Raw genomic sequence first — 26,947 nt, 5'->3', positions numbered from 1 at the left:
GACATTTAAATGTCACAATATCCTTTGAGTGCGAATTGAACATTTGAATTACTATATTTGGAGATATCTATTTAGCAACAGAGTCTAGGAACAGTTTGCAGTGATTGGACATGACAGAGATAAGTGGAAACTGCAAGACCATAACGTTCTGGTGGTTGAGATTGAAGACAGGGCCAGAAGAGTTATAAACTCTTGGGAATAGACAAATATGACAGATGCAGTTTATTCTCGATGTTCTGCAAAACAAGCAGAAAAAAAAGCAAGCGAGCAAACTTGAATCTGAAGGGGATGGTCCCCTTACATCCATTTTAAAGTTCCCTCTATCAGAAATCACAGACTTCTTTTATGACAACAATATTATGTGATGCAATTCCATCACAGCTTCCGTTCTAACTTGAATTTAGCTTCAAATAATACAACTGCAGGATGGTGCAAAAATTGTTGTGACAGAAATCAACTTCATGTATCAACACACTAATTGTAGGTGCAACACTTTTCTATACATATCATTGATTTTGCTTGCAATATGGTCAAACCAATACATGAATATTCTTTGGTTTCCAAATTGAGATCTGTTGGATAGAAGCAGAGCAATATACACTTCTTTTGTGTAAAACCCATCCCTCTCTAGGGGGGAGACTGAGGGATTGTGATATAAAACTTTAAATCATAGCTTGTTTTAGGAAAAAAAGCCCCAAACTGATGTACTTGGATGTATTGAACACCATAAGTAATACACAAGTAAAATATATGGTCTGGTATGAAAAAATGTGCGCAAATGTGCTTCAATGCAAATGTTGGAGACCTCGCCTGAATGTTCTTCTCTGTAACTTTGTTCTTGTTCGCATATTGTGCTGTGATCTGGGTTAGAGGTAAACCTTACAGCTGCATCATTTCAAACAAATAATCATCCTGAAAGCGCTTTCTTTTCTGTGTTTACTCTTAACCAGGAACATATAGACTGATATCTACACATGCGAACAAAATCTCACGCGTCCCTTTAATTGAAAACCAAAACTATTATATTATTATAATAGTGGTTTGCTGAGATACACACTTTTTAGTTTGGGTATGACATTTTGGAGGAAAGCCTAAGCATGGTTGGATGGTTTTTAAAGTGATAAGTTTGTAAAACTCCCAAATGCAGTCTATACATGTTCCTTAAACACACACACATGAATATTGTGTTTAGTTTAAATGATATTTTTATGTCTGTAAGGAACTGTGAATGAGCATAAAAGAAGCATTTAAAAAACGGTGCCATCCTGAACACCTTCCATTGAAAAATAAATGTCATGGACAACTCCTACGCCTATGAAGCCCTGTGTTGAGTGAGCATCTATTATGTTCTGGAGGTGCACAAGGCTCCATCTTTTTAGTTCATTGGATATGCAGAGGAAAGGTCAAACCTGTAATTTATTAAAGGTGAGCCTTGTGATTTGAGTCTTAGTAGGAGGAGACGTTGGAGTTGAGTGTGTTGCGCCCGTTGTCGAGATGATTCATGCGTAGGGGGAGGCAGAAAGAGACTGTCATTGTGCCTCCGGCTATGGTCAGAGCAAGTGTCAAATTGGAAACATCTGCTGTGCTGAACAACCACCAGTGTTGTGTCCAGGCTGTGAGATGGAGAGCAGTGACACTGCAGGTTGCATTTCTAGTGAGAAACCTTCTACTCATACTGCTTTTTCTTTGTCTTTTCAGCCCACACGTTAACCACTTCTATGTTGGGCGCACGTTAAGAGTTTATTTTCCCTCAGAGACAAAAGTAATTAAAATGTAGTTTCTTGTGTTAAGTTAAGGCACTTAAATTACACCATGATGATGCGGTTTAGTCTGAATGAGACTACCTTGGTTTCACAGAGAAGGAGGCAATGAGCAGAGGGCGGGAGGTGGTGGATTGGAATTGCCCACACACACACACACACACGCACACACACACACGCACACACACACACACACACAAGCGCACTATGAACCAGACAAACTGCCGATGCTGTGTCACATCTAGTGCCAAAGCAGTGAGGTTTCCTCTGAAAAGAAACACTGCACCAACTGAGGAAGTCAGTCTGTTTAATATTACAAAAACCACACTGGGAACTGGGAACCGGCGGTTTTATGCAGTAGCATCTGGCGTCACCGCACATGCCTGCCAGGGCGCACATTAGATCAGAATAATTGGCTCGGACAGCAGCGTGAGATGGACAAACGAGGACCTCCTCCTGGGTGACCTGATGGCCGATGGGGAGAATGAACAACGCTGGTCAGTTACTGATAAGGAGCGACAGACCTTTGAATGAAGGAGTGCTGCCTTCAGGTTTTTAAGTTGATGCTTTTAATATTCGGCAGTAATAGCAAGTGGAGTCACTCTCTCAGAATACTGTACCTCTATCTTTCCACACACACAAACACACACACACCACACACACACACTGAAACTTACAGGTTTACTCGGTCATGCACAAAGCCAATAGATGACTTTGTGTGCCAACTACTTCTATAACACTTTGGCAATCTAAAGGTTTCCTGATTCGCTGATGAACACATCCTGGTGGTTACTTTGTATTACTCAGCTCATTGTGACACATGAGCTGAAAGCTTGTGTTTATCTGTGTACCGATATGCAACCTCAGAGTCAAGTGGTTCGACATTGGCATTGGTTATAGAGTTACGGGTTACTTTTACATACATGGTTACACACGGTGGCCACTTGGATTCACTCACTTGACCTTTTGTTGAGGTCACAGTATAAAACTGAAGCTTTGAAGAGGCAGAACAAACCAATCAGAACAAACCTGGAGGGTTAGTCAAGTGGGGTACACTACTTGGAAACATCAACACGTTCTATACAATTCTATGCAGATGATACCCTTTTAAATAATTACCTGGTGGCACACGGCCGATCAATATCCACCTTCAAGCAGTCGTTTTGCATGTTGTGCTTATGCACATACACAAAATAGAAGGTGCGCATGGAGATGCCCCGTACACCTACTACCTAACACTTAGTTATTACTATACAAATATCAACTTGCAAAATGTGAAACCCTTGGGGGAAATGCAATCGTATGTTGTCTTTTTCTTTCCCTGCGTTCTTATATATTAGAATTATTGTTTTGGAAATTGCAAACTCATACACTGTGTGTTACTGGGTAAAGTATTAATATTACAATAAAACAAAACTGCTGATAACACTGTCTCAACCCACAATGTAGTTGAGGAAGCATACCTACCCCTCTCCAGTCATTTTGAACCTTTTAGACATTTTAGTGGATTGTTTTTTCTATGAAGTATCTGTAAACTACATTAAGAAATGCTCTAAAGATGAATACATGTTACTGTTACAATATTCACTGAAAATCTGATTCATGATTCAATGCATACATGCATATAACTGTTTTATGCTCTCCCACCACAACTATATTGTTTTGCTGAGATACACTTTTCAACCTCTCAACCTTCTTAATTTACCAACGGCTAGAACATTTTTTTTCTCTTTAATACAACCATTATTTCTGTCCCTGACGTCTTCAAATACACATCCAGCATTAGGTGTTTTCGCTTTAGGACTCAAAATTTGACCATTTGCAAATTGTTTGCTTTAGTTTTGGATCACCGATATCTTCTTTGCTGAGTTTAAGTACCGTACCTCCAGCTAAAAACGGAAGCATTTATTTTTGATGTTCAGTACAATGATACACACAAACAGTTATTGCAAAGGTAGAGATAAATAACTTTGGCATACAGAAAATTGTAAAACATCCATGACACAATTTCAATGTAAAATAGCTAAAAATGAAAACTGGAGGCTACTACTACTGTACAGTGACACAAACAAACAACACATGTTGGACCTAAACTTCCCTTTCATTAAACAAATAAATATTGACAATGAACAATCTCAAACGTTGCAAGATTTTCTTGGCGCTCGGCAAGCAAATTTGAGACAGAATTAAGAATTGTAATGAACACCACCCAACTGATTCTACATGTGCAACTTTGATCTTCTCTTTGAGAATCTTTGGTAGAAAAGGCATGATAGTACAGAAAGAAAATGTAGATGAAATATTTACACATAATACGGTCTCATTAGCAAGACATTTCAGCATTACCGGGGCTGCAGATTAAATCTGTAATGAAACAAGAGCGGCGCAAAAGGAAAACTGCTGATGAAAAAGCACCTTTCTTGGCCTCGGTGGTAATAATAGAGGAGCAAAATCAGCTGGAGCCAGCTCTCGACATGAAAAAAAAGTACTTGAATAAAGAGGCTCCCATTCTCCATGACACTATCAGCCCTCAAGAGAAAATACCTGTATGTTCAGATCTGTGAGCTGAAGAAAATAGTCTTCAGAGCACATAGGTAATAGTCCAGATGTGCTCCAGTGCATTTATATTGTCTCTCTAAAATGCACTCAGGGCACACTATTGCTATTCCACAGCAGTCAGATCCATTCAGAAGATGTATTAGATTCCAGTCTGTTCTGCTTCATCCAATTAGCGTAAAGACAACAGGATAAAGGGACAATCTAGTTTGCTCCGAAGTGGATGAGATGGAGAACGCTGCAACAGCGGCAGGCGTTCATTTCTAACATCCTGTGTGAATCCAGTGGCAGGTGTTACGCTGGTCTCAGGTCAGTCGACGTCATCTTTACACACACAGGCACACTCCTCATGGTGCTCCAAGGCCACATCAGTCATGGACTTCTGCAGGCCTCTGACGCCGCTTCGGTGTTTCAGCAGCAGAACCTGTCAACGAGAAGGAAGCTTTACTTAACATCTGTACTTCCTTCAAACAGTTCATGTAGAGAAGTGGTCACGTCCCAACAAACTGGTAACTAGATGGTCCAACTTTTCGTGATTCCTTCATCCGTTCTTTTTCAAATAATAGAATTAAGCAAATTGCAATCCCGTTCAAGTAAACCAGATCGCTCCATCAGACAGAACTAATAACATGTGCAATCACTTTGTTAGGACAATAGTATTATCATCAATATTTCCATGAAAGTACAGGCATCTTGCCATGTATTTATTAGTTTATAAGTGAAGTTATCATGTTTATGAGGAGAGTGTTTGCAGCCGGGTACGGGTTACGGGTCTCCCCATAGTTTCATGTTGAAGTGTCCTTGAGCAAAGACTTCATTGACCTGTTGCACAAAAATGTCATTTTTGATAATATCATTGATCTTTTCAAGATTCAATCTCAATGTATAAACTGTACAGTTGACTGTAATTAAATCACCAAATTGAAGTAAAAATGTGCTCAACAAATGTCATGTTTAATATATTATGCTGTAACTAAGAAAATTCAATGTTTTGTCATAATCTCCCCTTTATATAGTATATCATTTGTGTCAGGAGGATTTTCAAGTATAGGATCTTTGCGGCTGGTTCATTTCATGATTTGAACTGCGATGTGACATGCTCCTCGTACTTCACAATCACATCGTTATATTTACCTCGTGGTATTTCTTCGTCGCCCTGGCGGGAACACACTGGCAGTCGTAGCAGCGGTGAGAGCAGCATGCACAGTTTCCACCACAGCGCTTCACCAGGAGGCAGCTTGGCCAGAAAATGGCGTCTGTCCTCTTCAGCTCCTCACGCAAGGACACAGAGAAGTTACGGGGAGTGCAGCTGTACAGTCGAACCTCCTCCCTCAACAGATTGAGATCAACTCCTCCTCAAAAACACACAGAGAAATCACGATCAGAATCACTTCCTATTAAAAAACACACTTTGGCATTTTCTTCATGGCACAAATAATATAGTTTGAGTTCATATTCAATGGCTTATTTCATATTGTACACATTTAGAAGTGTCCTACCTCTGGCCTTCTTGTTAAGGATAAAGGATTTCCCCAGCACATGCCATGTAGGTTTGTACAACTCCTCCATGTCCAGCTGCCATCGCTCCGGCTCCAGGTACTTCATGACCTCCTCCACGGTGCCCAGACCCGCCACCGCCTCCGACAAGTCCTCAATACCCTGCTGGGAAGGGGTCAGCACTGCAGGGACTTCGGTTTCCGAAACACTCTGCGGGAAAACCCGGCGGATGAGATGGAGAGAGACACAAAGGAAAAGGTCAATTATAGGAAATACAGTATTTATTTTATACAGTTACAACAAGGAAATGTATCACATGTATATGCTTCTTTTTTATGTTGACCTGTAGACTGTGAGACAATCTGTTCTGAAATCTGCAAGAGCAACATAATGCATGTGTCACAGACAAATATTGTAGCTTACACACCAAAAACCGCCTCCTTGCATCGACTGCCTTAAACAGGAAAATAACACAGAAGGAAGATGTGCTATATTTCTACTGTGGGAAAAAATAAATGTTGAGGTATGAAAAGAAGGGGAGTTTGACTCTGCAACGGTTCATCGTATGTTATGGTTAAAAGTGGGTTCTAATTGGATCCGGGGTTTTTAAATGTTATCGCGGTTTGAACTCAAGTTAAGTGAAACAGAAACCATGAGCGTGCTGAAAAGCTGAGACACTTTGATTCTGTGAACTGATGGGGAAGTAGAAAACATACACAGACATATATAAACATGCATTTGATGTATATTTATTCTCTAAAAATCGGGTTTATTATTGATATAAGAAGGTCAAATGCAACAAAACACTGTGGGAATGTTGGCTGTGTGCCACCTTTAGCTAAAGTATTGTCTTGCATGAAAGACTGGGACTCCCTTCCTAATCTCTAGTTGACAACATTAGCATCTGAACTCCAACAAGACACCCATGAAAACTGTACACAAACTGTTTAATGCACTTAAGTCGAGACGCAAATGTCAACCGATGGCATCATTTTTTACATTGTCAAATGTGATCACATCTCTGTCACCTCCTCTGCCCACTTTGCATAACAACATTTGTCCTTTTAGCTCCCGTAGGCGGCAGTGTTATTCATTTCGAGTTCGCGGCCCTCCGGGCTCCGGCGTGCAGTCACAGAGAAGATTGATACCCGGGGTGTTGGTCTTCCCACGAGAGAAGAGGCTAATCTGTGGAACCTTTCAGGCCTGTGACGCTACGTTTGTCCAACATGTCAGCTCGTTGGTCTCTCTAATCTTTTGTGACTGACAGGTAGAAGGCAACGTTGTGACACTTCCAAAAAAAAAAAAGGAAAAAAGAAGCCTGTGGAGCATTGAAAACATCGGCTGCTGGCAGCTGCGTCTTTAAGCTTCGAGAGAGGCAGAGATGTTTGAAAAGAAAAAATGATTCCAGGAATCTGTAGCTTCCCTTTGATGATGTGGAGCTGAATAAGGAAGCAACTCAGTGAGAAATGATGGCTCGTGGAGGAAAGGTTTTCTTCTTGTCAGAGACCTTGACACCAACATCGCGAAGATTTTTGGTTTAATTCTTATTTTCTACTTATGTTATATATATATATATATATATATATATATATATATATATATATATATATATATATATATATATATAGAGAGAGAGAGAGAGAGAGAGAGAGAGAGAGAGAGAGAGAGAGAGAGAGAGTAGTCTAGAACGACCTAGACAAAAAAGTAATCCATCCAGAGGCTTATATAATTTTATTCCAAAGGGTGTATATTTATTTCAACCACCAGTAGAACCAACATGGATATTTAAGAGGGATATGTGGTCTTTGTTTTTTGACAATCATACTTAATATGCTTCAAACAATACATTTGCTAAACAGAGCAGCAAGTGTATTGACAGTTTTACACTGAATGAAATGTGTAACACAGTAAAACCCCAGAAGATTTATTAAAAGGGGAAGTCTGTGCAATACACTCAGACTTCCAGTCTGTTTGGCGTAGTTTTGATAATAAGATGCCAGTGGTTTGACATGGCTGCACCACAGGCTTCAAACACACATTGATGATGCCACAGATTAGACTTATTCCAATAAGGCGGTCTTCAATTTATATTTGGTTAATTTGGCATCATACTGAGATGAGCAGACACAATGTGAAAGGAATGCTGGTGGAGAAAGGGCCGGTCGTGTACGGTTAGAATAAGTCAAGCAGGTTTGCTGAGTAGAATTGTATTTCCAGACAATGGTGGGAAGCTGTGATTCTTATTAGTTGAGCCTGAGCAGTGGCGTTCAGCGCGGACTGGAAACCATTAACAGCTTGTGAATGTCGATGGCCAATTAGCGGCGCTCTGCAAACTGGGCTTCAGACAGAGAAGCCAGGCAATCCTTCAGCGACACATCAAGACGGTGTGAATTAAGCTATAAGCAGTAGATGAGAGCTCCCGTTTAAGACGTTCACAAACAAAGCAAAACGGACCACCAAGCACAGTCGCTGGCATTACTTGCATTCACAGTGCCAATGCGTCACGTTTCAAATATTACAACTCATTGCCAGTATTGGAGTAGTAATGGAAAAACTCTAATTAATTAATGAATCAACATAATGGAAACTGAGCGTCATAGTTTGAGTGTTTACGTTTAAGTGTTGTAGATTAAAATCCTGAATTCTACAGGAAAATACAAGATTCTGGTGAAGATTTTTTAACTATTTAGGACAAAATGTAAACCTTTTATTGTATATTTCTGAACAACACAGACTCAAAATTAGCTACAATTGCAATTTTTGTATGTGAGTCGTGGCGCAGTAAGCAGCAAAAGCAGATAGGACCCGAATGCAGATTCAGATGGGCTGCAAAGAAGAACAAATACTTAGTAAAACACAGGCATAAACAGATGAATATAACTCCATACAGAAATGAAGACAAAGAAGACAAGCTGATCAAAGAGAAGTAGAGAACCGAGACTAAACACAGAAGAAAAGGAGGAAGATAACGAGCGACAGGTGACAGCATGGACGACGAGCAACAATTGATATCCAAAAAGGCGGGAAACAAACAAAGGCAGGAAGTAAAACAAAAGGAGAGAACTTTCAAACTAAAACAGGAATCACTTTAACAAACACGAGTGTGTTACCCTCAAAGAAAATGATTGTCCTGTTTGTTGCAGTTCATGTCAATCTTGAAAAGAAATTTGCCGAACCAGCAGACCGAGGCGGGATAAAATTACAGACTCAGGAGCTAACATCCAAAAATGTACAATTGTGAACCTGATAACATAGATAGTCATAGACGCACATGCAGCAGAAGGATATTTAACAAGATTACAATGTACAACCCTATTTACATAATCAGGTGTTCTGAAAAGAGACAAAGAGTCAAAGCTTGAAATGTTCCTCTCATCACCGACACCTTCTCACCTTCTCTAACCTCCGGCCTCTCGAGAAAAAAACCTTGTTTTCAAGCTGTGATTACTTCGTCTCCAGCTCCCGTTGTTCGTGCACTGCACAACCACACGCTCTTATTTCTGGTGACTAAAATGACAGGTTCCCCTAACTATGTTGAGATGAAACCCCTGAAATAGCATCTTGGGAGAGCTCTGGAAAACAATATCTTCTCTTTCGCATGTCGCGACAAACCACTTCCTTGCACAAGAGGGCTTCGAGTAAGCGACGAGGTCCGTCCTCTCACTCGGAGCCACACACTGCAATTGAGGTTGGTGTAAAAACAGACCTCACTTTGTCATGCCAACAGTAAGCCTATACTGCATTGCATGTCATTGCCATTTGCTTTAACAAGCCTTTTATTCCTTACTTATTCTGTCCTATCGCCCTTTATTCATGTCTGTGTGTGTGTGAGGAACTCTCTTCGATCTTAAGATGAATAAAGCTGCCAGAGCGATCTTCAGTGGGGTGATATTCTGGTGTGGGACCTCACAGAGACAATGATGTATGTTTTGCTTGCTCCTTTAACCCACCACTCAACACCCCTCGTGTTCCCTTCAACAGACTCCTTCTCTTCTATGTTTTAACAACCTCTTTGCCTCGGCCTTTTTCGCTTTTCCTAAAAATCTCTTCCTGTGAATTACAGACCGGGTCTTATTTTTCTCCCCCCCCCCCCCCCCCGCCCTACCCCTCCTTTCCATTCCATGGAAGTGGTGGAGAGGAATTATTGCTTGTTTAAATATATACTAAAGTGCCGGCCCCTGCGTGGCACGAGGTTTCAGAAGCTGCTCGTGGACCACAGAGGAAACAGAGTGCTGCTGTTCCAGCGTGCTCCTCGTATGTCGGAGGAAAGTTCAAAGGGAAGCCGGTCTGAACGCGCAGAGGCCAAAGCTTCCTTTTCCCCCTCATGGTTTCCACACCTTCTCCAGTTGGGATGTGAAAGACAAACCAGGTCTCTTATTCCATCATATACTTAGCGACAGACATTTGAGAGTAGTTTAATTCCGATGCCAAATAATCAAGTTTGACTTTTAAATTCCATTGCATAGTTGAGTTGTGCGTGTGTTTCAGAAAGTGTCGTATTTTTTTAAGCTAATGCAGGATAACCGCCGCTCCACTTTATCTTCGCTAAGTTGCTGGAAGTATCAAAACGTCCAAACTGGTATCCGCACACTTAGATCACTGCAGTGCACACTTCATTTGATCTTCCAGCTCTTTTATCAGATTTCTTCAGCTAAAACAAACACAGGGGGGTGTCACACAAAATTGTGAGCCCGATACATACGCAGTCAATTACATGATATGATTATAGTGCATTACACTTTGCTTTTATAACACTTGGTTTTTGAAGATCAAATCTGGTTTTCATAAAGAAAATAATTAAACTTTTATGATACTTTGTACTTCTTCTCAGTGTTTTATTGGATTAATCTCTCTGTATTAGATTGAGCAAGGCCTTTGTGGCATCTCTGACAATCTACTGCAGTCTATTGGTGGTGAATATACTTTTTTGATACAATTTAATGTCAACATTAATCATTACTTGAGATTAACCTGGTTTTCAGTGATTTAGCGATCTGCATTAACTCAACACACTGTATTGGCTCTACCACAGCGAGCTAGAACAAATCATGACTGGCTTTTCCCTCTTAACATCTGTTTATTTCTGAGAAATACAGCTCTAATACTCAGCTTGACACTCAGTGTGTTTTCAGCACGTCAGTTGTTTGGGGTTTCAAAGATGAAGAAAGAATGCAATAAAGACGCGTATGAAGAAAAAGAGAAGAAAACAAAACGCTTTTGAAGCAGATAAAAAAAAAGTTCGACAGAATACAAAGTGCTGTCAGTGACCTCAGCTGCCTATTTGTGCTTGTCAGATTTCCCAGGGTGCTGCAGGCCATTAGGGATTAATGAGGAGTAGAAGTGTTTACTTAAAGAAAGTGAACAGAACTAAAACATGACAGCTTAAATCACGGCAGTCGTCTCTTCAGTTTATCCCCGGGCTTTTGTCGGTGAAGGCTGAAGGGTTGATTCTGTGTGTGTGTGGTCTCAAGACCGGGACTGAGAGAAGTGAGACAGTGGAAGAGAATGAGGCCTGGAGAGAGGATGGATCCAGACGAAGATGGCTAAAAGTGCACTGGCACAGAAGTCTAAACATTTATTTTGTGAAGCAAAGCTGTTCTCATCTCACTGATTAAGTTCAAATTCAAAGATCTTTTTCTGTGTCCGTGACCTCTGAATAACTGCCCGCATGTTCAGTTTGTTGGGCAATTTTACTTGATGTTGCTCACAGACGTTTTCCTTGAAAGAAAAGACAAGATAATAGCAGGGCTTTGTCGACACGAATAAGCCTGATGATGTCTTCTTCCCACAGAGCGATAAACACATTGTTGATTGGTCATGTTTTGTATACTCACAGAAATAACTTCTGAGATGACTTCTGTCTCTGATCATTTGGAGAAACTGGGTGTCGCGATTCCAAGTTGACTGAAAATGAGATCAGCTCGACGGATACATAACTCATGATTGACTAGGTCGGGCAAAACCGAACAAAGCAACGCCCTCCATCCCAAAAAGAAACGAGATAACACAAACACAAAGTTCATCTGAGTCAGACTGGAGCTGAAATGGATCTTGTGACTTTGCGATGTTCAAACGAGGGCCCGGAGGATGCTTTTTGGCGAACATTTCAACGAGTACCGTTTTTGTGGAATAAAGAGAAGCGGCTGACCATCTTCAAGACACTCTAGGAGGTCTTGCTGGCCTCCTCAGTTTGTCGGCCTATAAGTCACCACTGCACTCGAAGAAAAACGAGAATTTGTCCAAACTGCGAGGAGGGAACTGTATCCTCTGTCGATAATGAAAGGATTATATTTGCCCAGTCTGACAAACGGCTTTCCGCTCTGTGCTGAATGCAGCGGCGAGGCCCAGGCGGGCCCATGTCTTGTCTGGGGATCATTCAGGAAGTAGTAACATCATCAATACAAAAAGTAAAAACTCAGCCAGAGTGAATCGGCCGTTCGGGGAGTCTACCCATCTTCTCGATGACCTGTCCTGGCCTGAATGCATGAAGTGAAACAAACTGGCAATTCACTTTCATGATTGAGCAGATGTCTGACTGAAGTGGACGGGAGGTCAGGAGATGTGGGAAGGAAGAAGCTAAGAGTGTCCCCTGTTTGTCTTTCACTTTGTGTTCTCACAGAACGTTTAATGCAAGTTGTTGCTTGAGTCTTGAGCTCTTGGCTCCTCTTTCGCAAAGCTTGTGATGTACTGAATGAGTTCAAACGGTATGTTTATGAAGTGGGGCACTGAACATACACATAAAAGGGGGAGTATTTTTTGATGAAAAACACACAAAGAGAAACCGAGACAGGCAGGCAGACAGCATGACAATTTTCCACACAAAAAGCACTTCTATCTCTTAATTCCTGCTTTCATTTCAGAGGCTTGACTGGACCCCTCCACCAGGGTCAGAGGACCTCTTTGTGCAGCCACTTATTTCCTCCCTCTCAGTAATAAGAAACGTGACATCGAGACACCTCGTCGGTCTGAAGACACAGTGCAGGTTAACAGGGTGTATGGTTTTATATCTGAGGGTGATATGGAACATAACGCTTTGTTGATTTAAAAGTGGAAACAATACTCGCCCCGGAAAAAGAAAAAAAATATAGAGTTTGAAACCATTTGAAGTTCATTTCTTTCCATTTGTTGTGCGATTTCGAACGTTTTAGGACTATACGGGGTCCATCACAGGTAGGTTAGGCTTCATGTTGTTGCTGTACTCTCTCATTGCAGGTACTGTGGACATTTTGTTGGACATCCTAACATAATAAAAACAAAAGATAGCACAGGTGCCAGATGTTCTGAAGTGCTTGAACATAACTCTTCCCCCCACAAGCCTTTTAAACCTTGGCTACACATAAGCAGAAATGGATGATTGCAAATTAAGACACCGTGTTATTTAACAAGCAAATTATCTTAATTGCAAGGAGAGGCGTCGCTTACTGCCATGTGAGTGCAAGTTGGAGCTGGAGGCGGAGAAATGCTGCGGCAGCTCAGCGCACAACAACTCCCGATGCACAACTCCTGACCGTTGACACTGTACGTACCACTGGGAGGACGGAGTAGTGGATGCAGAAGCCCGGCTCGGAGGGGAAGTACTCATCAGAGATGAAGCGGATCCTGATCTGACTGCCTTTAGACGTGTGACTCGCCGGTGCCGACTGTGACCCGCACCAGCGACCCAGGATGGTGTTCTCAGTCGGATCCTCTATCTCCACAAAGTCGTACCTGGTGGAGTGAACGAGAACATAGTGCAGAAACTGTTAATTTGAGTCCAAGTTATGACACAGCTTTCAGGTATTGGCTCTGTGTGAGCGTTCACAGGGGACATTTAGAGCTCCTCACATGCATGTGCTCGTCAGCACCTTTGATGTTGGCCATGGTGCTTTCTCCTCGGCTCTGCCCTGCCCTTCTGAATGTGAGAGTTTTAATATCAATAAAGCTGCCAAGGGAAATAAAGGTTTAACCTCATTTAACAAAATAAAACTATCAGGTCACAATAGCCCAGATGTGAGGGATGAGATTTGTTTCTTATTTATTGCCTGAATTTAAAAAAAAATGTAATGAACAACGCCAGCGAGGACACATCTCAGGTTGGTTGACAGTGCAGCATTAGCAGCTGTTCTCACCATTTAGCTGCTACGGCTGCTGCTGCAGCCTTTTTACAGGCCTATTACAGCGAGGCTACGTGTTGTCAATGAAATATGGTTTTAATTAAACCTCCAGCCTATTATACGGTACTGTGTGTTGATTGTGGAAGACTGCAGGTGTCTTTACTTGGACTTTGAAACTCACTTGTAAATCATCACATTTCCATGATTGCTGGTGTGTGCTGGAATATTCTTTGGGCGAAATTAATATGAAAAAGTACAGGATGCTTAAATATATCTTTCAAAAATAATTCTGCAATAATGTGTATCTACTAACCTTCTATATCTACTATATTGAGTTTTCAGAATCATCGTTAGAAACTCTCACATACCTGGTATATTATTTTATCTGAGGAAACCACATCCATTTTAAATATAGACGTAACATGATGGGTTTTATTGGGTTTAAATTTCAATTTCACAGAAGAAAATTAGGACATCAACTACAATTTAGTGAAACATAAAGAAAAGCAGCTTTTTGCTTGTTGTGGTGATAAACTTTGTGACCTTGTGATTACGTGACAGTCTCTCTCTGCCACCCTGCCAACCCATAATACCAGTAAACATGAAGCGCCGCAGCATATGGCCCTGCTCCAGACTCCTCTCGTGTGCCAAGGCTAACATCGACCAACCTCACCACTTAAGACACGCGGTTCAGCAGTTCAGCCTTTATTATTTATACCTGTGTGTAACCAGTGGCTGCGCTGCATTCAATACAGCCTTGTTTCACCGACTCTTCGCCGTCTGGGATTCATCACTTTGCAATTTGCGTCAACAAGCACGCTAGCCTCTCATTCACTGCTGCCAATTCGGATATTTGGATTCCAAGGACATTGTTTACATTTTGCCCCGGCTTGACAGATTCAGTTCAAGCTGGTTTCAATAAAACAACATAGAGGGACATGAGCAAAACTAAAAAAAAAAAGGATTTTCTGTGATGTTGAATGAACTGAAGGTGAGCAAAGAGGGTTGGTGAATTCACTGACTGCGCTGCCTCTGATTTGGAAAGTCAGACAACAAGTTTGTAATCTGCACAAACAAACATATTGGCTGAGGTGAAACTAAAAGTCTGCGTTTTCAAAACCAGTTATTCAGTTGACGTGGACACGTGTTAGACAACCGCGTGGACTGTGAAACATTCATTTCTATAAGTGCTAATCAAACTGGCGTGAGATGTTTTTTTTGGAAAGGGATAAAATACAAGTTTAGCTCCTCTCTGCCTTCTCGATGGAGGTCAGTGAAGAGAGAAGCCTTCCTCTCTGAAAAAAGCTTTGACAGATGGCTCATCAATAATGCAGAACGCCCTGATCATTACACATCGCCATGTGTTCAGAATCACCATGTCGAACAGCGGTTTCTCCGATTTACAAATGCACTGACATACGTACCAAACTGTACGTACAGTCGCGGTGAACCGGATCACAACGGCAAAGGGGTCTTACACCGGCAGGTAGCGTGGCCTCGCTGCACAGTGCGGGGAAAGCTGTGTTTAATATTCACAAAGCCTTCTCTGACAAAGTGTTTTTCCTTGTGCATTATTAATAGATGCAATATTCGCCACGGCCGTGACGCAGATTAGCAACACAAACACAGTTTTTTAGTCCTCTCCTTTGTAGACTAAAAGGCAGGGAGCAGAAATGCCTTTCTGAGAGCAGTCCTGTCTGTGAGCCGCCGAGCACGACTCTGCTGCCATGCCAACCGGCAGCGAGACCGATCCCTCTCCAACGTGCCTCTCCTCCAGTGGATTTGGTAAGAATGCTTTTCATCGCACCGCAGACAAACAGAATTGCAGACGAGCATCTCGGCTGCACAGCTTCCCTCTCATCTTAGCGAAGGCTCCCCCGCTCCAGGCTCGCGACCAAAGCTGCACACAGCTCCTGCCGTTGTGTGTCGTGTCCCCTGCCATTGCTGTGAATCGCTGGCCAGGAGATTACTCATCCGGTTTATTTGCATCACATTGTGCAGTGACACAAGGGTAAGAGCAGCGTATCAATAACATTAAAACATTTTGATGAAGTGTATATTAGGCCAGAGGCTTGTACATGTCAGTGTGTGGTTGTGTTGTACATGAGTGGGAGAGAGGGGGAGATAAAAGACAAGCACACTTGTCTGGTTCTGCTTGTGATCGCACGCTGCATTCATCTGTCTGCCGGCCCTGCCAAGACTGTGTATCTTGGGATCCGACCAAAACCTGTCGGGCCTCATTCCAGGGGGGTTCGGAGTGAAACATGTGAAAGTGGGAGCGGTAGACGTGGCGATGACTCGCCTGACCCCTTGAAAAGGATGTTGTCATTGTCTCTCCCCCCGAGGACGCAGACTAGTCCAGTCTTGTTCGGGCCGGATGGCACACACGTTGTCAGTCCACACCCTGCCCCGCTCTCGAACTTTCCCTCCCAGGGGGTTTCAACAGAAACACTGACCTCATATGTCTACATGCACAGTAGTGTGCCGAGGGGCTCAGATTACCTGCACTTCGCAGACTGTTTTCTTTTCGTTCTTCTTTTTTTTTTTACAAAAGCAGGATACAGGAAATATATTTCAAATAGAGACATGGACCCTGAATGGCAGTTAGATCCTGAAGCAGTATCACAAACACCTCATTGATCAATGAAAGTCAATTAATTCTGATTCAAATCCTCTTTTAATTTCCTGACATGTCTGGCTGATTCCTCAGAAGATGCACGTTAATCTCCTGCTGTGGTGTCCAACGGAAAACTTTGCACTGTCATTCACCCTGTCATCCATTAGGGGGCTCTCCAGGAATGACTAGCGAGGTCACCCTCCCCCAGCAATTCTCCACATTCGAGTGATTGGACTCCTCCATGCTAACCAGTCAGGCAGAGCACTGCGCATGATGTAGTGGGGGTGAATCGATCGTTTGAGGCTCAGGATCCCTGTTTCAATTGAATGGCAACAGAGGCGACCCCAGACAGTAATTGAAAGTGAACTCCTCCTAAAAGCAGAGGATGTATTGTGTGTGTGTGTGTCTCCGTGTTGCGAGTCAGAAAGAGTGTCGCGTGTTCTTTCGACCGATCACACAAGAAGCCAAAAGTATCGACTACATCAGGTAACGCGTGCCGGTCTGAACCATGTCATCCTGACCATGTCTCGGTCGAAACAAATCACTCCGCTGCTGACTTTTCAATATTCAATATCTGCCACGGCTGACCAAAGGCAATTTCCCAAATGGACACACTCCAAATCTTGAAAGAGGATCGGCAGCGCAGGGAGGAGACGTCTTAACCCCGGCCCAACACATAGCCCGCACGCCACACGGTCAAACCTACATTTGACGAGAGCTGGCCAAGCAGAGGAAATCTTCAAAAGGGGATCTTCCTCCTTATCAAGTGAAATGAAGAACATTTTTATTTAGGACATCTATAAACCGTATAAACAATACATTGAGCGTTTCAAATCAGTGAGAAGGACCCTGGCAGGAAAATGAGCCATGTATTCGGACATATTTAGTCCATGGTGACCCTTTAGCACACAATAGGCCCAAAAAACGAGAAAGAAAGGACAGGAACTTCACTGACAAATAATCAGGATGTTAGCATAGAGATAGTGAGACATAGTCTTACTTGCATATGCCATCTTCTGGGTCCTCCAGACCAAACCTCTCATCAAAGGTGAGCTGGAGCCTCATGTTGTTGGTGGCCACTAGTCTCCAGACCAGCGCAGTATTCCTGGGATACGTGTGTGGGAAGTCTGGGCTGTGGACCATTCCCTCTCCAGACACTGTAATGATCTTCTCCTGATGGGAATCTTGTACTCCTACAACAGAAATCACGTTGTGTTTGTAGCAGTTTTATTGGTTCAGGTTGAATAAGTTAGACACCAGGTGCATTATTTTACTGTGGAGGGCTTGGTTTGGCATTTATCTTGAGATTTGAAAGGTAGACATGTCAAGCACCTAGCCAAAAGATATGATGCAATATGAAATATTGAGCAAGTGTCCAATATGAAAGGTGGGACTTTAAAGAAGAAACACAAGATTGATGCTCCCTTAATGCTTTATTCATCCTTCAACAAGTCTTGTCTGGGAACCCCTCTCAAACATGGTATTATTATTTATACAGACACATTGTTAAATGATGAGCCAATATCATTGTTCCACTGGGGTTTGTCTTTAACCTTAACGTGCGTAAACAATTGCAAGAAAATTTTGAAAACAAAAAAACACTCAGAGGATCTACGATGAAGCTTTAACAGACATCTAAAGGACTGATTTAAGAAACATGAAGGATATGTTTCATTATTGATATTTCAATTTGTATTGATTCTATAGAAATTGCTGGAGCCTGGATTTGAAGCTGGGTCATACTCATGGCTTTGCTCTGATAAACACAAGGGTTCAAGACTAGATATGTGGTGTCTACGCTTGAAGAAAGGTGGAAATGGACAGTCTGACAGCAAGAAATCAAACAGATTGAGGTGAATAGCGAAAATTTGAACTCCAAAAATGTACATCAAAAACTAAGCTAAACTGAATAAGTCCACAATTTATGAAGGGACAGTGTGTGACATGAAGGTGGATTTATTGGCACCAATGGAGTAAAACAGTCACACTGACTCTGGGGATTGCTGTTCACGTCTTACGTTATCTGAAGGTGGAGATGCTTTCGAAACATTAAAAGGACCCCTGTGCTAAATTACCGAAGTACTGATAAGCCCCGACGTTACTGTCTTCCAACTGCACACACACACACACACACACACACACAAACATACACAGGACGAGCAAGCACAGAGGCCGATCGGTGAAGAAAACCAGGTGAAGTGAAGGAAACTGAAATGTTCTGATTTTTTTGTTTTTAAAATCTTAAGTTCTCCAACACACCTGTAGAGGGAGGGGTAAGCAGAGGGGTATTTGGTTGGTTGTAATCTGCCACACACCACTAGATGCCACTAAATCTTACAAATGGGCTTTAAAGTGTATATTACCTTATTATTTGTATGTACAGCGGATTGCGTGTGTTTAATGGGGTGTTGTTAACGCTGCTATACAGATCTAAAACAGTAGCTCAATGCAGGGTACTTCAATTGGAACACTGCCTGATGGGTTTCACCAAGCTCCCGCTCATAAAGCCAGTTAGGCCTACTGGGACCAGTGGCCGCAGGATTAAATCACTGCGACCAATCTTGTCACTGAGCCCCCTGAAGGGTCGCATCAGGATTCCCCACCTGAGTCTCAAAATACCCTAAAGCCTCGCGTGACTGTTTTCAATTCATCGGGTCAAAAAAGATATATCAAATAGAAGTAATATTTCCGTTTTAAAGTTTTAAGCAATCAAAATCAATAGAAATTAGCATCAATGATTTCCATAATAAACAACCTTTTAGCATCATGAACAATCACCTTCATCAGCACTTCAACACAGCCAAGACAATTGCACAAATGCGCTTTTCAATGCAATGCTAAGCCTAGCTTAGCATACGCACTGGGCGCATAGGTGGACGGCTACCGTAAAAGTCAGGTTACAAGTCGTTATTAGCTTCTGTATGCTGTACCTGCTAACTCTCTGTGATAGCCAGGTAGTGCTGCTACTAGTTCTCCGCTAGCTTCCCGCTAACTCTCCACTAGCTCTCCGCTAGCTTCCGGCTAGCTCTTGGTAGTTCCCAACAACCAGCGAAGGTAGCGAGACCAGCCCCGGCTCGACGCGGGCAGTAGCAGCGGGACATCGCAGCAGCGCTAGCTTGATACAGCGGGGACACCCATTGAAGGTAGTAGCGGATTGTAACTTTTAATGTAGTCTTTCGACATATGTGAAACATTATGCCTTTTGTTAACTTTTTAGCCAGCGCTTTGTACATAACTAAGTGTCAGTTGGGTTTTGTCCAGAGTTATGAAAGTCTGCGAATATTTGTTGGACTTAAACAGTTTCCTCATTTCTGTTAAACTATATCATGATTTCTTTGCATACACAGCACTTGAGGCAATGTTCCAGTTGGAAGGTGGAGGCTAAGCTAGTTGTGTTTCTGTTTCATTGTCAGATATTACACTGATAAAGGCATCCGTCCCCAGGGAACTCTAATTTGTGTAAGCAGTATTTATCTTTGTCTCACTGATGATCATTCAGTATGCATAAACCGATCCAATACGTCTCGCTGTCGAAGGAACCAGCATGGGTTTAATGCACTCAGGAGACGGAGCGTGCTGCTGCAAGTTTGTTAGCGCATTAAACGGATGAGTAACCGTTTTCCCAGTGCAAAGTGTTAGACACATTTATATTTGGAACATAGTTTGAGCTTGATTACTCTTTATTTTGTCATACATTTAATTTAAGGTGATTCATACCCTGAGGCTTTTTACTGCATGCAACAGAAACAAAAACAGAGACAGGTTAAGTTTGTGCCATGTTCTCATCCTGTATAACGTCAAGTAACTGTTCCACAGCAACTCTGAGTCTCTCATACGACTCCAAAGACAACACATCTGTCTGAAGGAGTGGTCACTAAAAATAAGTGAGCAAACCACTTTCTCAGGTTTATATAATTTAAAGTCAGTGACAATTTGACAAATGTGGCAGATTTAACACTCAATATATATATATATATATATATATATATATATATATATATATATATATATATATATATATATATATATATAAATGGTGTGCAAAAAGCTTAAAATGCGTAACATGCAAATCCATTAAAGAAATAAGAAAATATTCCTGCTAAAAAGTAAATATCCATATGATGTACTATACGCCTTCACATGTTACTGTTGGTGTGTTACATCACATAAATCTCGCTTCGCCAAAATATGTATGGCATCCACGTACTTTCTGTTTGGATTACCATTTTATTTTGTGCTCTTTTTTTCCTCGTTGACAAAGAGGCGTCCAACCCCTCCCTGATCCGATGAGAAAAAACACATTTTAATCAAGATGTAACTTGATGACATGCGCGCTCACTCTCCTGGCATCCCCACTGATTCTATCCATCACATAGTCCAAATACATAAAACAACAAAGACATTTAACAGAATAATTACTTCAGATTACAGAAATCCCTTTGATGTCTTTATTTTGGTTTGCTGGTGAGCCAGGTGGGAACAGATTGAATGACAGTGTGCCAGCTACAAAGCCAAACAAATCCCAGTGAACAGACTCTTTCACATTTTTAAGAGTTTGGCCTCAAGTGCAAACCAAGTAAGAGCCATCATCTTCGGGCAAATCAAACTCTTTGAAAAATAATATATGCACATGCAAAAATGTTACATGCACTCCTCGAGGGTAGAAAATAGACTGCACTGACGAAACAGATCGCACTGGAAGCTATATTTTTTAATTCAGGGCTAAACCTTCTTAATGGGGGTTAATAACAACATAATCATATCATTCTAATTAATCAACCTAATCTTTTGCTCCTGCAGTCAATATTTATTTGATTTATTTAAAGAAAGTGCAGGATTAAATAGCTGATTGATCTTTTAATCTGTGGTGGAAGGAGCGGCCACACACTAGGTTTGATTGATTGTTTTTATGTCCATTTGCTGGCTCAGGAGGAAACAAACAAATATCTTTCAGGCGATTAAAGACCTCCATCACAATGACATATGTTTTAATTACACCCCCATTACTGTGGGCTCCAACATCCTGAGTGAATAATGTGAAGTCCAGACATACTGCATATACCAGGTACATATGGTAGTAACAGAAGAGGCCAAATAAAAATACAAAAATGATACTTGCACAATTATAAATATGCCTGCTATTAAGGAATCGCCGTCCATAATTCAGTGGGAAAATGTGATGACTGGAATGTGAAAGGAAAATTTGAGGTTGCTGTTGCAGAGCAAAGGGGGGCAGACAAAAATGCCTGGACTTGAAAGCAATCGTTCCTGATGAAAAGGTTTTCCAGAGATCTGCATGGATCAAATCATGCTTAATCCAAAGAGTCTGCAAATATCCTGCTTAATCCTCAACGCACTCATCACAAGTAATTGCAGTAGGTGGAGGGAACAACGTGTTTGCATTCCTCTCCGGTTCAGGTCTTTGTGCATGAAGCTCAAGAATGAACTATCCGTGTGATTCTTCGCAGTGGATCTTTTGTTCACTTGCATCAAAGCAGAAACTCCATCAGAGTGTGCTCCTCCAGAGTACATTGGCTGCCAACTAATCTTTGATCAAGATCCGCAAGGCCACGGACGAGCCTGCTTCCTATTTGTTTTACCCTTAAGCTTTTCTTTATCATAATCATGAACAATAGTCTTTTCATGCCTCTTTCTTTTCAAACTTCCTACGGACATCCTCCCTCTCAGATTTACCCACCGTCTACTGTAAAATGCAAAGACACGCTACCAGTCGGATGCGGGGCGTAACTTTGACTTGAATATGACCTCACTCTGGGGTTAACCAATGTCATCTAAAGATCAGAGCAGCGGTCCCCTGGAGTGAATTACCTCAAACATGACTTTTCCTTGACCTACTTTTTCCCTCTGTGAGGAAAGTAGAGCCGACTATTAAGGGAGGAAGTGACTCTGAATAAATAGGAGCCTATACAGTGCAGCCATTGTGCTTTGTTCACACGTTAGTGGGTGAACCATTCATGCTGTTAAACATTAACCTTTCCCCTGCCAAAACCAAACTAGTGCGCACATGCAGAAAACCATGTTCACTCAGTTTAAATGAGTGCACTCAAGCATTGATCATTATTTAATGAATAAGAATTCTGAATACTACTACTACTAGTGGTGATCAGAGCAAAATTATAGTATAGTATTCAAAGATGAATGCACATATTTTCCACAGAAGACTGCACACACACGCCGCAAATGTACACTCAATCATAACCCCACCCCCTCGCACATACACTCACAAAGCCCATGCACACACAGACACACGTGCATATATACCCAAATGCATTAATAAATGTTAGATGGCCTGAAGCTAGGATTAACTAATGAGAGCCCCTTGTCCAGAATGCTGCATGTTCCTCATAAAAAAAAGTGCGGGAGTAATGCGAACCATTCATTCTGGCTTCTGTTAGGCTCACTAAATTCATCTTTCCACACAGGATATCATTACAGTGTAACCACTACTTAGCTTTGGAGTTTATCTTTTGGTCATACCACATGATATAGTAGACGTAACTATGCCTTTCTTCTGGAAACGTAGGAACATTTCGGCCTGAGAAAGCAATAAATATCTCTGCCTGCCTCAAATATGAGGTCATATGAGACACTTTTAAAGGTGAACAGCTATTATTTACAACTCCAACTGGTACTGATTAAAATGAAAAAAAAACAAGACTACACAAGCCAAATCAAATTGGTATAGCTGACACTGTCATGGGGGTTGGATTTGCCTGGTAAATGAACCAAACTGTTATTCTGCCACATTAAGGGCTAAGGTTTGGTCCAGTACTACATTGTGCTCTCCCGGCAGCCTCATGCATCATGGATAACCATTCACAACAGCCATTTCCTGTCCGGTAATCGACAGCAGAGACACTGCGACACTAAATCCAGTTTGTTTGTAATGTCAGCCCCGTTATCTGCTGATCAAAATTAATGTGAGGCCCTGAGCTACGGAGTTGAAGCAGATTTAGTCAGGTGATCAATCTGTACCGAACAAAGAATTTCATTTTTTTTTTTTTTTTGCATGCCTTTCAAGCTCAATGCAATTACTCCAGCATCTGTTGCTTATTAAGACGGTGCAAAGGTAACTACAGGTGCAGTAAATTCCCCACCCTGCTTTTGATATTTATTGCTTTTGGGTTTACAGTCAGTCGAGCAAAAAAGGGGGCTGAAACACAGCATGGGAATCTTTCATACCATTAAGAAATAATTTGGTGGGACCCTTTTTATTTGCCAGGCACATGCTCCTGTGTGTTGCACTGATGCGGACGCAGGTGTGACAGGTTTGACGGCCAAATTCCCTGCAGAGGTTGCTGAAATAATGGCAGAAACAAAGCAGGATCTCAAAAAAACAGGCACTTGAATGCATGTATGTTGGAGTGCATTAAGTTCAATTCGATACACAAATAAGTCTTCAAGATAAATAATTGGTGTGACGACTGATACGTTGAACGTCGACATTTTTGTATTTGGTCGGATCAAGTGACCAAATATATTGAGCAGCCGGAAGTTATGTTGTATGAAAGTTAAATGGTGTAATAACCAGTATATCAAGCGGGGTGTTGACTAAAGGGGAGTGGGACGTGTGGCGCAGAGGTCAAACCAACACAAAACTTCGGGTCGATACTTTACGTTATTTTTTGGGGAATTTTTAACCAAACCAATCGATCCACAGCAATACAACTTTGCATTTTGTGTTTCTGTAAGCGTTACACAACGCTGATATGAAACGTATTCATAAAACCTTTTTTTAGTTCAGAAACATTGATGTTCAACGTATCCTGTTGTTTGCAGAAACCCACAATGCCGACATTGTTTCTGCCATCTGGGTTGCAACACAGCAAATAGACTTTTTGGTTGGTTGACTTTGTCTTTATCATATGCATGTAGTGTGTACATAATGTATACCATGTACGCACGATGTATCCATTACCATAATAAGTATGAATACAATTCTTTCTCTATAGTATACTTATTTTAATCAATACAGTGTGATTGACAGCAAGGTCAAAGCTTCATAATCTTGCTTATCTCCACACATAAACCATCCAAGGATTAGAGACCATCTCATGGCAGCATGTCACAGATAATATGGATCACAATGTCCACCAAAATCTGCAAATATAAAGTGCCGTTGAGCTAAACAAGCACACCTCACTAATGTAACAAACTTTTAACACACTTTTTGTTCTATCCAGTTCCATACATGATGGCTAATAGTTGTGATACATGATCAACAGTCCTGATTGGCTTAATTGCACAGAAGCATTTCACTGTTTCACGAGTGAATCCGTTATTGTAAAGTAAATATCCATAACCTCTTCTCAGTTTAATTTCAATAATTGAATGATATTATCATGCCACACGTGTCATGAACGCTCCAGTAACACGGCTATAGGTGTGTGCAGATGCAGTTGGGCGCAAAACCTCTAGGGGGCTCACCAATACTAACGGTCCTATCATCTGCAACTCCTCCACGATAAAGAATGTAGTGAAATATCTCCTCAATAAAACTACTTTCAAATGACTTAATGTTTTTGCCAGGATTTACAGCATTCAACGGACAGCAACACAAAAGAACCTTTTAATCTGCCGAGCTTCAAAAGACAGAAACCAAGGTTTGTATCAAGGACGAGAACAGTCTGTGTCTGTGTGTGATGAGACCCATGACAAATATATTACATCACTGGTCACGATGGAAGATAAGAGCATGTCAGAAAGCGTACGAGACCTGTGAAGAGCAATTAAGACAAACAGTAGCCGGGCAAGACGAGCTGCTTCCTCCCCTTTTTACACCAACAGAAAGTATTTAAAATAAATGCAAACTTCAAATTCTGGCGTACAGCTTCCTCTCATGTCGACTTTACTTTTTAAACCTCTTAAAAACGCCAAGTCCTGTCATCAACAGGTGGACGAATATGACCCGTGAAAGCCCTGTAAGTGAGCATGTCAAAGGTCACGAGGAGTGAAATCAGTCCCACCACTGAGCCTCTTGGTTTTGCTGTGCCGTAATGCAATAACGTGACTTTATTGATCCCTGCTTTGAAATGCTCAATTTTTATGCCCCTCCATCAACAGGGAGGTCAGACCAGTGACCCTGAAAGGGGTCAGGATGTTAATGACCCGCTCAGGAGGACTTTTGCAGGGCAGATCATTTCGAGCAGGGGCGTGGCCCCAGAGGTCGCCCGACCGAAGGACGGGCTCTTTTTAACCAAGAAGTCAACCGGGCCAAGTGGGCCGGATGGACATCTGCCGGCACCTGCTGCAGAGGCAGAGCAAAACATCTGCAGATCATATCAGATGGCCTCACCCGATACCACTTGTGTGTGTGTGTGTGTGTGTGTGTGTGTGTGTGTGTGTGTGTGTGTGTGTGTGTGTGTGTGTGTGTGTAAAGACAAGTTATTGGGGATGAACAGCTGAATTTTGGGTCATGTTATAAAGGTTTGAGTTATTTTCAGGTTAGGGCAAGTCTCTAGGAAGGTAATCTAAGTGTGTGTATGTCACATACTGGAGACTGTTAAGACTGTTTTTGTGACACGATAGGAACAACTGGACATCCCCATGATGTAAAGCAAAACAATGTATGAATAACTGTGTTTGAGGTTAGGTTTATGATTACAACACATTGTAAACTGTGTTGTAATATGTGTGGACGGAAGACATATCGTAAAACCCACACCAACATCCATTTAATCATCCCGGTAAAAATAGCCTGAGTTTAATAAAATCAGAAGTCCTGGAGCCCATGAAGGATTTAACTTCCATGACTGTTATGAAATGTACCCTTAATGCAATGCACAATGTGTTATCTGACACTTGATTACAAATTGTGATAAGATTTTGTAAAGTCACAGCTGCAGGCTGTAAATGATAGTGGATGCAAGCACATGGGGCGTTGTGTGAAAAGCAGACACACCGGAGCTAAACTGAAGTCTTTCAACTCCTCAGGCGCGCTCAGCACAGCGACAACAGCTTCTCCTCAGGTTACGATGCGGTCCTGCCCCCGAATCATTTCCCGGAGCCTCCAATTAGTGCCAACACTTGTCTTTGGCATCAAGAGAAAGGAAGATTGGGTGTCAGTCTTTTCACTAGAGCCGTCTATTTGAGTTGACCCTGTGCTATTCTGCGTCTTAGCCCCTGAGCCTGGATTTAGATAACATCAGCACCAAAATCACATTGAGAAATAAACCTATTAAACCTCAGCGTTTACACCTTTTCATTTCGAAAGTACAAGATGAAGTTTAAGATAAAGTACACAAGCAAATGAAGTGTGTCTTATTTGAAGTTAATACCTGCAAATTATCATTTGTTTTTTTTATTAAATACCTCCCTATTTCCCTATTTATGAGGCCGGATTTCAGCTAGCATCAAAATCAATTTGTTTCAAATCAATAATAAAAAATAAAAAATAAAAAATA

At 41.7% G+C, this 26,947-nt stretch overlaps 1 protein-coding gene across 2 annotated transcripts in view; it reads right to left on the bottom strand.

The window, feature by feature from the left end:
- Window positions 1-3,689: 3,689 nt before the first annotated feature.
- Window positions 3,690-26,947, bottom strand: part of pdgfc (platelet derived growth factor c) — a 41,322-nt gene continuing 18,064 nt past the window's right edge. The window contains exons 2-6 of one of the 2 annotated variants that reach the window (XM_068588895.1): window positions 17,524-17,716; window positions 13,340-13,520; window positions 5,816-6,023; window positions 5,451-5,671; window positions 3,690-4,740 (exon numbers count right to left, since the gene is read on the bottom strand). In XM_068588895.1, the coding sequence (XP_068444996.1) occupies window positions 4,627-4,740; window positions 5,451-5,671; window positions 5,816-6,023; window positions 13,340-13,520; window positions 17,524-17,716 (917 nt within the window). In that variant the 3' untranslated portion in view covers window positions 3,690-4,626. The remainder of the gene's footprint in view (window positions 4,741-5,450; window positions 5,672-5,815; window positions 6,024-13,339; window positions 13,521-17,523; window positions 17,717-26,947) is intronic. The other variant, XM_068588903.1, reaches the window with a different exon arrangement.

This window comes from Clinocottus analis, unplaced genomic scaffold (genome assembly GCF_023055335.1).
Source record: "Clinocottus analis isolate CAN_PGR_092001 unplaced genomic scaffold, fCliAna1.0.p SCAF_10, whole genome shotgun sequence".
Classification (NCBI taxonomy): Eukaryota; Metazoa; Chordata; class Actinopteri; order Perciformes; family Cottidae; genus Clinocottus; species Clinocottus analis.
Note: the sequence above shows the minus strand (reverse complement) of the source record. Positions and strands in the feature narration are given on the sequence as shown.